We start from the raw sequence: 12,897 nt of genomic DNA, 5'->3' as shown, positions 1-12,897 counted from the left end.
TGAAAATAATGGTTTTCCTATGCACCAAAATGTCCCTATAATCATACATGCCACAAAATTTGTAACGCACTGTGGTGCTTTGCACCACATTTGCATTAAACAATGCAAAGGACTAAATGGGCCCTTGAGAATTTGCAGTCTGCAGTTTTTTTGACAGCGCATACACTTTACAAAGATATTTCAGAAAAAAACCTTAATAGCAATGGGAACATATGGCTTCACGCTCACATATACCCAATGACATTCTCACTATTAACAGGTGTACGAAGTCTCAGAATCAGCATGTAGCCAACCAGATTGGTATCCTACACATACAACCATGTGTTTGGCTGTACATTTCACTGTTGTTAATAATGAGAGAAGGGTCCACTTTAAATGACATTCCAGCATACAATGTATTTTCTTGCTTCTTGTTTCTCTACCAGCATATTGTGATAACCGGATCTTCTAATAACATTAGTCTAGCAATTGCCTGACATGGAACAAGTATGGTGTCCTTACTACACCTTCTCTTGAAGTCACAAAGCAATGTAGAAACATGGTATAATCACATTAAATGGAATGTGGTATTTCTCATGCTGTTAGGCAAGCATGATTGAAAGAGACAGCTTTGTCCTCTTGTCCCTGAAAGGTATGAAACAATTTTACTGCATTTATCTGATTTCCCATATGTTTTCTATCAGCTTCGTCCACTTGGCTGAGGTTATAACAAGCAAATAAGGATAACCGACAGAATGCAGTGAGATTTATAGCCAGCCTTTTGTTTAATTGGGATCTGCATAATGTTTGGCAAGGAAGAAGAAATTAAATGTGATGTGATCTAATAATATGGTTCTCATCTTCTGTCTTTCAGTTTTTTCATTGGTTGCACCATTACTTAGTACTACGTTCCTGTTCCAGCGGCTCCTGAGCATTTTTCTTTCTTGTATGTCCTCCTATATTCTCTTCAGCACAGGGTATTGTGTTTTTTCTTATTCCTGAATTATTCATTTTTTTATGTATATAAAATCAGTTATATGTTTCAATAACTATACATGATACCATGTTACCAGAGCCATGGCATGAGATGAGGGATGTAGTACTACCAAAGTGATACCAGGTTAAAAGAGAAGTGCCGTGATACAAAAGCCATAATAGAGTATTGTCAGAATCCCACTCACCCCCTTGCTTACTGTTTATAATGCAGTGTTGTTCACACCTCTACAACACTTGCCTGCTCTTCTGTTGCTCCCAGAAATACATCCCTCAAATGAACAGTTAAGGATTTCATGCTGCTTGCTTTGGGATGATCAGAAAAGCACATACTACACGTTCTGTCTTAAGAGTCCTATTTTTTGTACAGCAGTTTACAGCTATCGACTGCTTAAAGTAACACTAAACAATATCCTTGTTCTCCAAAAATAATTCATATGCATCCACTATTTAATGACCCTGTAATTTATTTTTCTAGAAATCATTTATTCTGTTTGGGTTGAGCAGGGCACATTCTTGCAGTCATGTGCCCAGTTCTATGCACACTACAAATTCCATAGTCTCTAGTCCATCTCAGGAGCAAAAGAGGGTGACTATGTTCCTACATAAAATGTGACCATGGAGAACAAACATAGCCACCTTTTAACAGGAAATCAGATCACTGGAATTCGGAGATTTGAAAGAGGCTGGCAGCTATAAAGGTAGTTTTATGCATTAGGAATACATACTGGAATATAATTTTTAAATCAGAATTTAGGGTCACTTAAATAATATAGGAAGGTTGCTCTCATGTATTTCTGCCCCTGACTGGAGGCCTGCTAAGAACTTGAGATGACTTCTTTTCAATACCTAGCCTGGTGCATGCATCATTTCGAGAAGGGGTCCCGAAGTGGCAACCCTCCAGCTGTTGCAAAACTACAAGTCCCATGAGGCATTGCAAGACTGACAGTTACAAGAATGACTCCCACAGGGAGGGTCATGATGGGACTTGTAGTTTCGCAAAACAGCTGGAGGGCCTCCAGTTTTGAGACCCCTGATTTAGAGTCTCTTGAAAGGTTTAACCTTGCACAATTACTCTAGGAACACACTGATTTTTACTTTTATAACTGTCATTATTGTATGGTTATGAATTTGGAACTAATAATTTCACCACAAAAAAATTGTAAATTGCCAATGACTCTCATAGCATGGCGGTAATTTAGACCTCTTTCACACGGCATGTACATACATACATACATATGCCTGTAAGGGGCTGTGTTTACTGCATGGGGATGCATACAGTTCCATTGAGGGCCATGCACCCGTACAGACGACACATTGGGAGCAGTGACTGTGTCTGTGCAGACGTTGTGTCCCGATTGACAGCAATGGGATTGCCTGTATAGGGGTGCACGGAACACCTGTACATCCCCGTGGGTGTAGCTATGTGCATACGGTTATGTCCGCCCTGTGTGTATGAGGCCTAAATATTAACCTCTGTCGAGCCATACCCTGTCCACATTGTATAACCCTCAATCTCATCCATAACTGTAACACAACTTAACCTCTGTTAAAACCTATCCCTATACCCTGCCCATTAATCCTCAGCCTAACCCCTAAATGTAACCCTAAAACTACATTTAATTTTTGATATATAAGAATAATCTTTTATTAGCCTTCATCTTAACATTGATATAATTTTTCTACTGAATATATATTGTTTTATGGCACAACAAAATTTGTAATAATAGTAAATTAGTAGCAGACATGCTGGTTCTGGCTTTAGTAAAACAAGAACAACTGTGGGCCAATATAATGTATCCTCCCACCACCACAACCATGATCCTATCTTTTTTCCTTGTGACTAATCTGTTTTATAAACAGATAACTTTGTGGATCTAGACATATGAGAAATCAGAATGTAGTTGTAATAATCTTATATGTCCCATTTTCATTAGGACCCCTTTCACACTCTGGCGGTGCGTTTGCGGAACGTTTCGAAAAGTTCTGCAAGCAGCATCTTTAGGGCAGGTTGGGAGCGCTGTATTTAGCGCTCCCAAAACTCCCTGCTCATTGGAATGAATGAAGAGCCTGAAAAGCGATTCGGAAGCGCCTCAACACAGGAGTTTTTAACCCCTTCTTTGGGGTTAAAAGCGCCCCGCTAGCGGCCGAAAAGCGACGCTTAAACAGCGGTAAAACGCCGCTAAAATGAGCAGCACTTTACCACGAACACAGCCCCAGTGTGAAAGGTGTCTAAATGCAAAGTAAATTGTAAACTTCAATAGTTTCCTTTATTTTCTTTTCTATTCATGATCAATTTTCTGCATAATTTTATGGTATTCTAAAAGATATCATTGATTTGAGGCTTTCATGTTTTGCTGAAGCTGCATTCTGTTAATTGTATTTAATAATTGCTTGCTTGTTTGTTTTTCTGTTATACAGCTAAAACCCAACTAAATCAGGGCGGGCCCACTACAAGGGTTAAATTCTCATTATGTCTAAGGGGTAAAGTACAAGCTGTGGTACTTACCTTACATTCCTGCTCCAACCGGCTTTGGTGCTCTGCTCCTTTGCCTGAAGCTTCAGTTTGTGGTAGCACCTGTTGTTATGTATAATGCAGAGATATTAACCTTGTATTGTATGCTGAAAAGACTGGAGTGCTGCTGGAGTTGGTCACAGCTTATAAAGCAGGCTGCAGGGTACTGCTCACAGCTCTGAAGGGACCCTGCTGGAGTGTGGAATAAGGTAACTATTGACACCTTATTCATGCACCCTAGACATAATGAGTATTTAACCCTTGCAGTGGGGAGTGGCCACTACAAAAGAGGATTTTTTTAAATACCAGGAGATGGGCTTTTTTTTTCTTTCTTTTACATCATATATTTTTATCGTTTTTCATTTCATTTCTTGATTTAGGTATGAAGCCTTTTTCCCTGTGGCTCTTTCCTGCTTGATGTTTGTATGGATATTTCTAGAGCAGGAGGCATTAGTAAAGCACAACCTTTCTTTCAAACAAAAGGTAAACCTTTTAAGCATAAGCATCACATTTCATAACATGATCTTTAAAGCAAACCTGTACTTGCGCTATAGACGTTGCTTGTGCTCTGTTCATTACATACTTCTGTCTCCTGCGGTCTGTGTGTAGTGTACTCCTAAACTTTGTGCTTTGTGTATTACATACTCCTGATCCTTACACTCTGTGCCTTACACACTGCTGACCCCAGTGCTCTATGCTTTTGTACTCCTGAACCCTGAACTTTGTGCATTGTATACTCCTGCCCCTGTGCTCTGTTAGATATTTATTTTCCTTGTGCTTTGTGGGGTTTTTTTTTTAAATTCAGTCCTCTTTGCTCTGCATTTTTTACTTCTGACTCCTGCACCATGTGCCTTACATACTCCTATCCACAGTGCTTTTTATGCCTGACCCCTGTGCTGTGTGTGTTACATACTCTTGTCCCCTGCACTTTGTGTTTTATATACTCTGTCCTGTGTGCCCTAGGCATTACATGCTAATGACTCCTGCTCTCTGCGTGTTACATTTTCCTGGCCCCTGCACTTTTTCTGCTGTATTGTAAAGTATACACTCCTGACCAAAGTGTTTGTCTCAACAGTCGCTGGTGGCTAAATAGTTCCCAATTTATTTGATGAAGTTAAATTTGGCACTCTGTCTATATTCTATGTGTAGAAAAGAATATGTAGTGGAAGAGTTTATTCTTTAAAAACGATTGTACTAACATTTATCTGTGTCTTCTGGAACTCTCGTTTTGTGGCACAGTAATTAAAGCATAGTTTGTGGGTACAAGCATACAAGCATTGTGGCAGCTATGTATTCAATGTGTAAGCTTGGGTTTTATTTAAAGTGGTTGTTAACCCACTTATATGACTTTATATAAGCCCATCTGTGTCCTAATAACAAGTGCTCCTGTCTGTGGGTTTTATTAAAAAAATGCCCCCTTTACTGTATTTCACAGTGGTATCACGTCACCGGCCGGCTCTCTTTTCTGCCCGGCTGACAGATGCAGTGCATGGGGCCGAGATTCCCCCGCTGATGTCAGCCAGGATGCGAGGAGGAGAGGAGAGAGCTGGCCGGTCACATGATCGCGGGGAACCGCTGTGAAATCCGGTAAAGGAGGCATTTTTTTATGTCAAAGTATTTTATTGATTTTCAGATAGAAATATACAATATAGCATGTATATCAACTTATGAATCACTGTATCGGACATTCATCATTAAGACAGTTAACGATCACATTAAACGGCTGTGTGCTATGCACTTGGGGAATGAAGTGGGCCCTCGACTCCCGACACCCTCATTGGGATCTAACTGTGCCAAGAGAGGAGGGGGCACCCCATCCCCTATTTTAATGGAAGTTAATCCAGAGGTTTCTATTGTGCATTTATTAATGTCAGGTCCCTCGTGGGGGACCAGTTTAGAAAGACCTCTGGCTCCCTAATGGGAGACCAATACCAGCCGGGCTTACAGTTCAGTTAAGCCCTATTGGCTTCAAGGTGTGATTCATAGAGAGAGGTTTATAGTGTGGTGCACACTAGAGGATTTGATAGAAGAATAGAAGGAAGGAAGAAGAAGAAAGTCGCCAAACATAGAGGGACTGTATGTTGCCTTTTAGTGACTATCATTTCCGGGAAGCAAGGAAATTCCCATATATTGGGCCCAGGGTTCCCAGGTTGCTTCAAATTGTTTGGATGAGTCTAAAAGTTAATCTTTCTTGAGCCATAATTCAAGAGATTTTCCTTTTCGTTGCGGTTATTGATACTTTGGGTTGTTTCCAGGCTTTGGCTATTGAGAGCTTCGCCCCTGTCAGGATAAAGCGGATCAATGTGCGTGACAGATTGGGGATGTTTGGGATGTAGCCATTCAGTGCTATGAATGGATTTTGGGTCACAGGATTTTTTGCACTCCTACCAGGTATTTAACATAGTCCCCAAGCTGTGGCACCCCCTAAAGCATAGTGGCAAGGTGGCGGGAAACATGGATGCTAATCTGGTGGGCACTAGGTACCATCTTGTGAATAGTTTAACCACTTCCTGCCCGCCCTATAGCAAAATGACAGCCGGGCGGTGGTTTTGTTATCCTGACTGGGCATCATATGACGTCCGTCAGGATAACAGCCGCCGTGCGCCCGTGGGGGCGTGCATCGCGCCGATCTCGGTAAAGAGCCTCCGGCGGAGACTCTTTACCATGTGATCAGCCGTGTCCAATCACAGCTGATCACGATGTAAATAGGAAGAGCCATTGATCATCTTTTACTCACTCGCGTCTGACAGACGCGAGTAGAGGAGAGCCCATCGGCGGCTCTCCTGACAGGGGCAGCCCCCCCTCAGATGACCACACTGGACCACCAGGGACTCCACTAGGACCACCAGGGAAGTGGGCAACATGTGGATGGCCAGGTATGTACCCCATGGCCATCCACATGTGCAAATTATGCCCGATCTGTGCCAACCAGTACCCACAAATGGGCACTGATTGGCACCAGTATGTATTAACAGGCATCAGTGATGCCCAGCAATGCCACCCATCAGTATCATCAGTGCCACCTATCAATGACATCAGTGCAACCCATCAGTGCCCATCCATGCCCATCAGTGCCACCTATCAGTGCCATCCATAAGTGCCCATCAGTGCCACCTATCAGTGCCCATCAGTGCTGCCTATCAGTGCCCGTCAGTGCCACCTCATCAGTGCCACCTCATTGGTACCACCTCATCCGTCAGTGCAGCCATACCAGTGCCCATCACTGAACGAGAAAACTTACTTATTTACAAAAAATTTTAACAGAAACAAAGAAAAACTTGTTTTTTTTCAAAATTTTCTGTCTTTTTTTATTTGTTGCACAAAAAATAAAAATCCCAGAGGTGATCAAATACCACCAAAAGAAAGCTCTATTTGTGGGAACAAAATGATAAAAAATTTGTTTGGGTACAGTGTAGCATGACCGCGCAATTGGCATTCAAAATGCAACAGCGCTGAAAGGTGAAAATTGGCTTGGGCAGGAAGGTGTCTAAGTGTCTGGTATTGAAGTGGTTAATATTAGCTTCTAAGAGGTGTAATATATATATACCTTTGAGAGATCTGGAAAATGACTCATGCCAATCCTCTAGGTCCCGTTCCTCCTGAAGTTCCCTTTCCCATGTTGCCATATACGGTAGTTTATCTGCGTTCTTGGCTAGTGACGCATAGATTATCGATACTCCACCCCTCTGATCCATGGCTTGACCACACCAACTTTCGTATTCTGTAAAATTTGGGGGGGTTTGGTTTGTTTTTCCAGAGGCATTTTTCAAATGAAGCACACAGACAGGAGCACTTGTTATTAGGACATAGAGGGGCTTATATAAAGTTTTAACAGTTATGAGAGCAGCAGGAGCAGAGGTGGCGGGCACTGACAAAGGGGCAGGCAGGCAGGGAGGGGAGAGGAGGACACAGGAGCACAGAGGAGGACAGGAGGGCTGCAGATGACTGAGGCACGTAAACTGACCATGGTGTCAGGGCTCAGCAGCCATGATGAGCCGTGGTCAGTTTACATGGGGGGGGGGGGGCAGAAACTGGCAGAATCAGCCAGGTGTTACAGGGGGCCAAATGATGTAGCACAAGCACTGCACTGTATAAAAAGGGACAGAATCCATTTTTTTGAGGGGTTAACAAACGCTTTAACCATACCTCTTTGAGCCCCTCCCACTGTTAACTCAAATTGTTGACGCCCACCATGCACTGCAGTGTGCTATGTGCACCTCCTCAGTGCTCCTTTCAGGGTACCCTAGGTCTGTCACAATTCTAGAAACACCCCTGATTTATGCTCAACAAATAAAAGTAACACAAGGTTCCTAGAGTATCTAGTCCACGCCTGCATGCACCTCCATTCACAGAACGCTTGGGTCCCTATTAACATAAGGAGCTCAATATACAATGGCATTGTATAGCTCTGAAATAGGCAAACTATTCCCCCTCATCCTTAAAGTATATGCACCTTTTTTCTGCGGTGGTCAGAACTCCAGCTTCAAACTAGAAGTTGGTGTATGACTGTTAATCCCGGTTCACACCATAACTCACACGTGGATCACACAAGAACCGCACCCCATTCCTGTGCAAGTCACATGTGATTCAGTGCAGTGCGATTTGAGCCCATTCATTTTGAATGGGCTCAAATTGCATCACATTACATCAAAAAAGTGCAGGCCTTTTTTTTGGAGCCGAAACTTACTGCATCTCATGGCCGTTTTATACCATGTTATCCAGTGGGGGTTAACCACACTGCAATTGCAATTCTTTTGGGGTGTCGTTAACTTTGTATTGACACCCACAGCAAACACAGAACGATTCCAAAGAGGTGAGGGAAACACGCAGGGATTGCGGCATTTGCCATACCACATATGCGTGAAACATAGTCCCCGCGCTCCCGACCTGTGTGTCTACGGAGCCCATAGGCGTGCACAGCGGGACTTAGGCCTGCCCTCCACTTCCTCCTCACTACATTTGATTAACAGCAGCAAGAGCCAATGGCTCGAATGCTGTGTAAAGAGGAAAAGAGGGGAGAATAGATGCAGCCGTGCACAGCACTGATCTATTATTCCCTCTATTCCCCTTCACACAGAGAAGGGGAGGCACAGTGGGACTGAAAATGTTTTTTACCTTAATGTAAACAATGCATTAAGGTAAAAACATTTTTAGGTTTAGTAACAATTTAAGATTTAATGGTTTGGGATTTGAAGGTAGAATGAAAGTATGTGTAGTCTCTGCTTGGGATCCTGCATGCACATCCAGGTACAGTAAAACCTTGGTTTGAGAGCGTTTTGCAAGGCAAGCAAAATTTTTAAATAAATTTTGACTTGATATACAAGCGATGTCTTGATATACAAGTAGCGTCATGTCACAACTGAGTATAAAAGAGAAGAGAGGCGCCTCTAAGTGTAGCAATATAGTTACATTTAATGAAGATACAACATTTAGAAATTCACATGGTTGATATTTAAAACAGGCGCATCCAAGTATGCAGGCATCTGGGGTAAAGCTGTCCACATAGACCATCCTCCACACCACCATTGACGTTGTCCCTTCCACGCTGCGCTCCATGAGCACTTTAAGCCTCTTTTTCAGATCGCTCTACTGCAGGGTAGTCTTCCCGGTCACGATTGCAGACTGACAGCGGTGAGAGCCGGCGGTGTGGAGGATGGTTTATGTAGACAGCTTTACCCCGGATGCCCGCATACTTAGATGTGCCTCTTTTAGACATAAAACGTGATGTTGCCAAATGTTGTACCTTCATTAAATGTAACCATATTGCTACACTTAGAGGCACCTCTGTTCTCTTTTATACTCTGTAGCTCCTGCTGGATTTTGCTTTTAATCCCTTGTGGAGGCTTCCATTTGTGGGTGGACATTTTATGGTTACACACCCTATCACATTGCGATAATCCTTTTATATGGACTATGAACTGAAGGATTTATGAATAAATAGTTGTGGAACGAATCATCTGAGTTTCCATTAATCCTTATCTTTGATATACAAGTGCTTTGGATTACAATCGCAATCCAAGGTTTTACTGTATTACTTTTAGAGAATAGTGTTCATTTAATGGAGATTTTTGTTCATGAACAGGACTAATTGTGATCCAGTCACTTCATATGCTGCTGTCTTATTGCAGGTGGTTCAGCAGCTTCTGTGCAAATGAAGCTGGATGATATCCACTTTGCTATAACCTCTCTAGGCATTTGGATATACGTAGGGGATCATGGAAGTTCCTACTTATACAGTAATTACATGTGGACACTCAAATTCACTACAGAAAACACAGAATCAATAGGCAAAGTACTGTAAAAATCTGTGGGAAAAAAAGGTTCTACAAATCTCAGCCCTTTATTAAATTTCTGTCAATTTCCAGCGTGATAAACGTATGTCACTATGAAAGCTTATTCTATAGGATTAGTTGTCAAAAATGTAAATTAAAGTTAGGTTACGGTTCCTCAGTTTGTTATAAGGGACGTGGATGGAAGCATCTTCCTATGTTGCTGTTTTGATTGTTAGAGATCATGGGTTTGTAATTTGTAATTAGAAAAAATGGAGGTTGATTTTAGTCAGTATAAATGTAAACAAAGATTTCTCATATTCTATAATAAAATCAGAAGCAGTGTGTTTTAAGGTCAGCATTTCCTTCCCACATCTCCCAAATCTTTAGTAAAAAACAATGTAGAGCTTCAATAGCAGATAGATGTTCTTTAGCAGAATACCTTTTCATTTCCAATCAGCATCAAGCCGATAATTATTTAATTATCCTTGTTCCTGGAAAAAAACATTCACTGAATGTGAGCTCATCCAATCAGGTGCCAGCAATGTCATACTTTGGAGTAAAATAGAATTTATAATAATAAAATAATGCATAAAACAAAACAGCAGTGGCAAACAGCGATATACTGTATGTGGCTTAGTTATTGCTATGCGATTAAAAAATATCATGTTGTACTATCGGGAGGGATTTAAAGAACAGCTCTGTCACACTGATAATTCTCCCACTGTTTAGAAACTGGTGATTCTAAGTACACAGCAAATGACTACACAAATATCACCTTCAAGACATTCGATGCATGTATTGACTTGTGTGATTATTGGCTTTTTAGTCTTTGTTAAAGGTCACTTTATCAGAGTGGAAAGAGTGCTGAATACTACATGGTGCCTGACTTGTAAGTAAGCCTAATGCCATGTGAAAATAAATAAGGATAAAAAGAGATGCCCTTCATTTGCAAAACTGATACATCTATACCTTCATGATGGCGAAATGCTCTGAGTTCTGTCTCTTCTCAGTGGAATACGATCAATTAGAATGTATAATGCTCCACGGGTCTAAAACTGACTCTAATTGTTAGAATGCAGATTGATAGCATTATTATGTTAGCTAGAGATCAAATCCCTAATGAGAAACAAAAATGTTATGCAGAGATTAGCAAATCTGAATGTGCGTTCATGTTAAGCAACATGTACACGGGACGGTGCTAAACGCACGTTCAGAGGCAGTTGGGCGCTTTTTTCAACTACCCCTGAACTCATTCAATGTTATCCTATGTGACCATGTACACAGTCTCATTTATTGCCGTTTTTAGGCAGTTGCGTTTAACAGCGTTTCTTCGAAAGCAAAAAAATGGGTTCAGATGCAGAAGTTTCAGACGATAAACACAGTAACCCGCGTTTAGCCGCGGTTTGTTTATAGGTGTTTTTCGTTTTTGCCCATTTTAGAAAAAAACATTTTTTTTTTTTATAAATGCTTCTAAGCGCAAAACGCCGCTAAACACGGCAAAACTAACATTTTAAACGTAGGTTACTATCTGTCAAGTTAAATCGTTCAGGAGAGGTTGTAAAAACGTCCCGTGTACATGAAGCCTAAGTTGTATATATGTTTCAAAATGTTGTGGCTAAATGACTAAAACATTATAAGCATTTGGACTAAAAAGGTTTAATTTTGCCTAAACAAGGGGACCTACAGTATGTGACCCACAGGCTTGCAAAACTTGTTCAGTTAACTCTTAAAAGGCATCAGATACTGTACATTTGTTTTTTGAATGCGCTTCTGGTTTACAATATTGGAATTGGAGAGTAATCCCTATTTAGCTTGTATCATCTCATTAAAACTGTGATTAGGTCTTTATCATCTCATTAAAACTGTGATTAGGTCTTTAAAGCCTACATTTATTTTTAGTTTTAGTTTTTTTTTTTTTTATCAGCACAAGGGATGGTACTTACATTCAATGTGTCCCTTGTGCTGGTGCCTGCTATCTTCATTAAAATTTTCAGTCCTCTGCTTCCCCATACCCTCACATTGGTAATCATCTAGTGCTACAGTGCTGTGGGTTCCCAGCACTTCTAATTTCTAGCAATCACATTTGGTCTATCTTCTACATGCCATGTATTCACCAAGGTTCTAGCCCCTGTGCTTGCCTTGCTAAGCTCCCAGGGCAACCCCAATATGGGTTATCTGGAATATCTGTCTTTGGTCTGGTGGCTCAAATCTGGCAGGTTTGTCTCCATAGGCAGAGATCCTCTGGCAAAAGCAGTGTACTGTATGCTCTGATGGTCTAGTGGGATCAGTACAACCTGATCTATGCCTTTCCTCCCCTGAAACACCTTCCTCATCTTCTCTGCAGGATCAGGATGAGGCCATTCTGGTGATCCCCACCACTCTGGATTGTCCCTGGGGTTACGGTACTGTCCTGACAGACATTCTGTAGGCTCTTCAGGATAGATAAAGGATCTGTTTACCACCCTATTTTAGTTTTTTTTGTCTTTAATGGCATGACTGTTGTAGCACAGGTCTTGAGGTACAGGGGCCTCTCCAATTTGGCGACCAGCAACCCTGGCTTTTAAATTTCCTTTTTAAATGGAAGGCATGCCTAACTTGGTGCCAGTACTTTAACATCAGAAAATAATAAATATGATGGATGCTGAACTTTTTGCAATCAAGCCTGTATCAGTTATTGGCCAAGTGCCATTAAGGGTCAGAACTCAGTGCTTGAGATCTTGTTCCAGAGACTGCTATCCTTCCTTTCTTTGATTAGATCCTTGGTACAAGGTGTTTTCATGGAATTTTCACTTTATGCCCACCTATGGCTTTTGAGCCTACCAGGGATTTTCCCCTTTCTAGTCTCAATCATAAGGTTGCTTTGCTTATCATCATCAACTCAGCAAGGCTGTGTCTGAACGGTTGACTTTGTGTTATAAAAATAATTCTCTGGTCTTAAGGACAAGGTGGAGCCTCCTTCCTTCCTAAGTTGATTTTAGACCAGGATCGTGTGCTTCTGTTCCCATGTCTGGTTCCAGTTCATACATTCTCTATGTTTTACCATGTGGGGTGTTCAGGCCTCATCTTATGCCAGTTTCTGGCATAAGGTCCTTCATAGGCAGCTCTTTGAGCTGCAGGCAGTCCTGAGGTTTTTTTTCT

At 41.5% G+C, this 12,897-nt stretch overlaps 1 protein-coding gene across 4 annotated transcripts in view; it reads left to right on the top strand.

Moving 5' to 3' along the window:
- PIGN (phosphatidylinositol glycan anchor biosynthesis class N) overlaps positions 1–12,897 on the top strand; it is a 637,819-nt gene that overhangs the window by 489,398 nt on the left and 135,524 nt on the right. For all 4 annotated transcript variants that reach the window (XM_073630904.1, XM_073630905.1, XM_073630902.1 and 1 more), the window contains 2 exons: positions 854–956; positions 3,868–3,970. In XM_073630904.1, coding sequence (XP_073487005.1) covers positions 854–956; positions 3,868–3,970 — 206 coding nt within the window. The remainder of the gene's footprint in view (positions 1–853; positions 957–3,867; positions 3,971–12,897) is intronic.

This window comes from Aquarana catesbeiana, linkage group LG05 (genome assembly GCF_042186555.1).
Source record: "Aquarana catesbeiana isolate 2022-GZ linkage group LG05, ASM4218655v1, whole genome shotgun sequence".
Lineage (NCBI taxonomy): Eukaryota > Metazoa > Chordata > Amphibia > Anura > Ranidae > Aquarana > Aquarana catesbeiana.
This window is presented reverse-complemented; position numbering and strand designations above follow the sequence as displayed.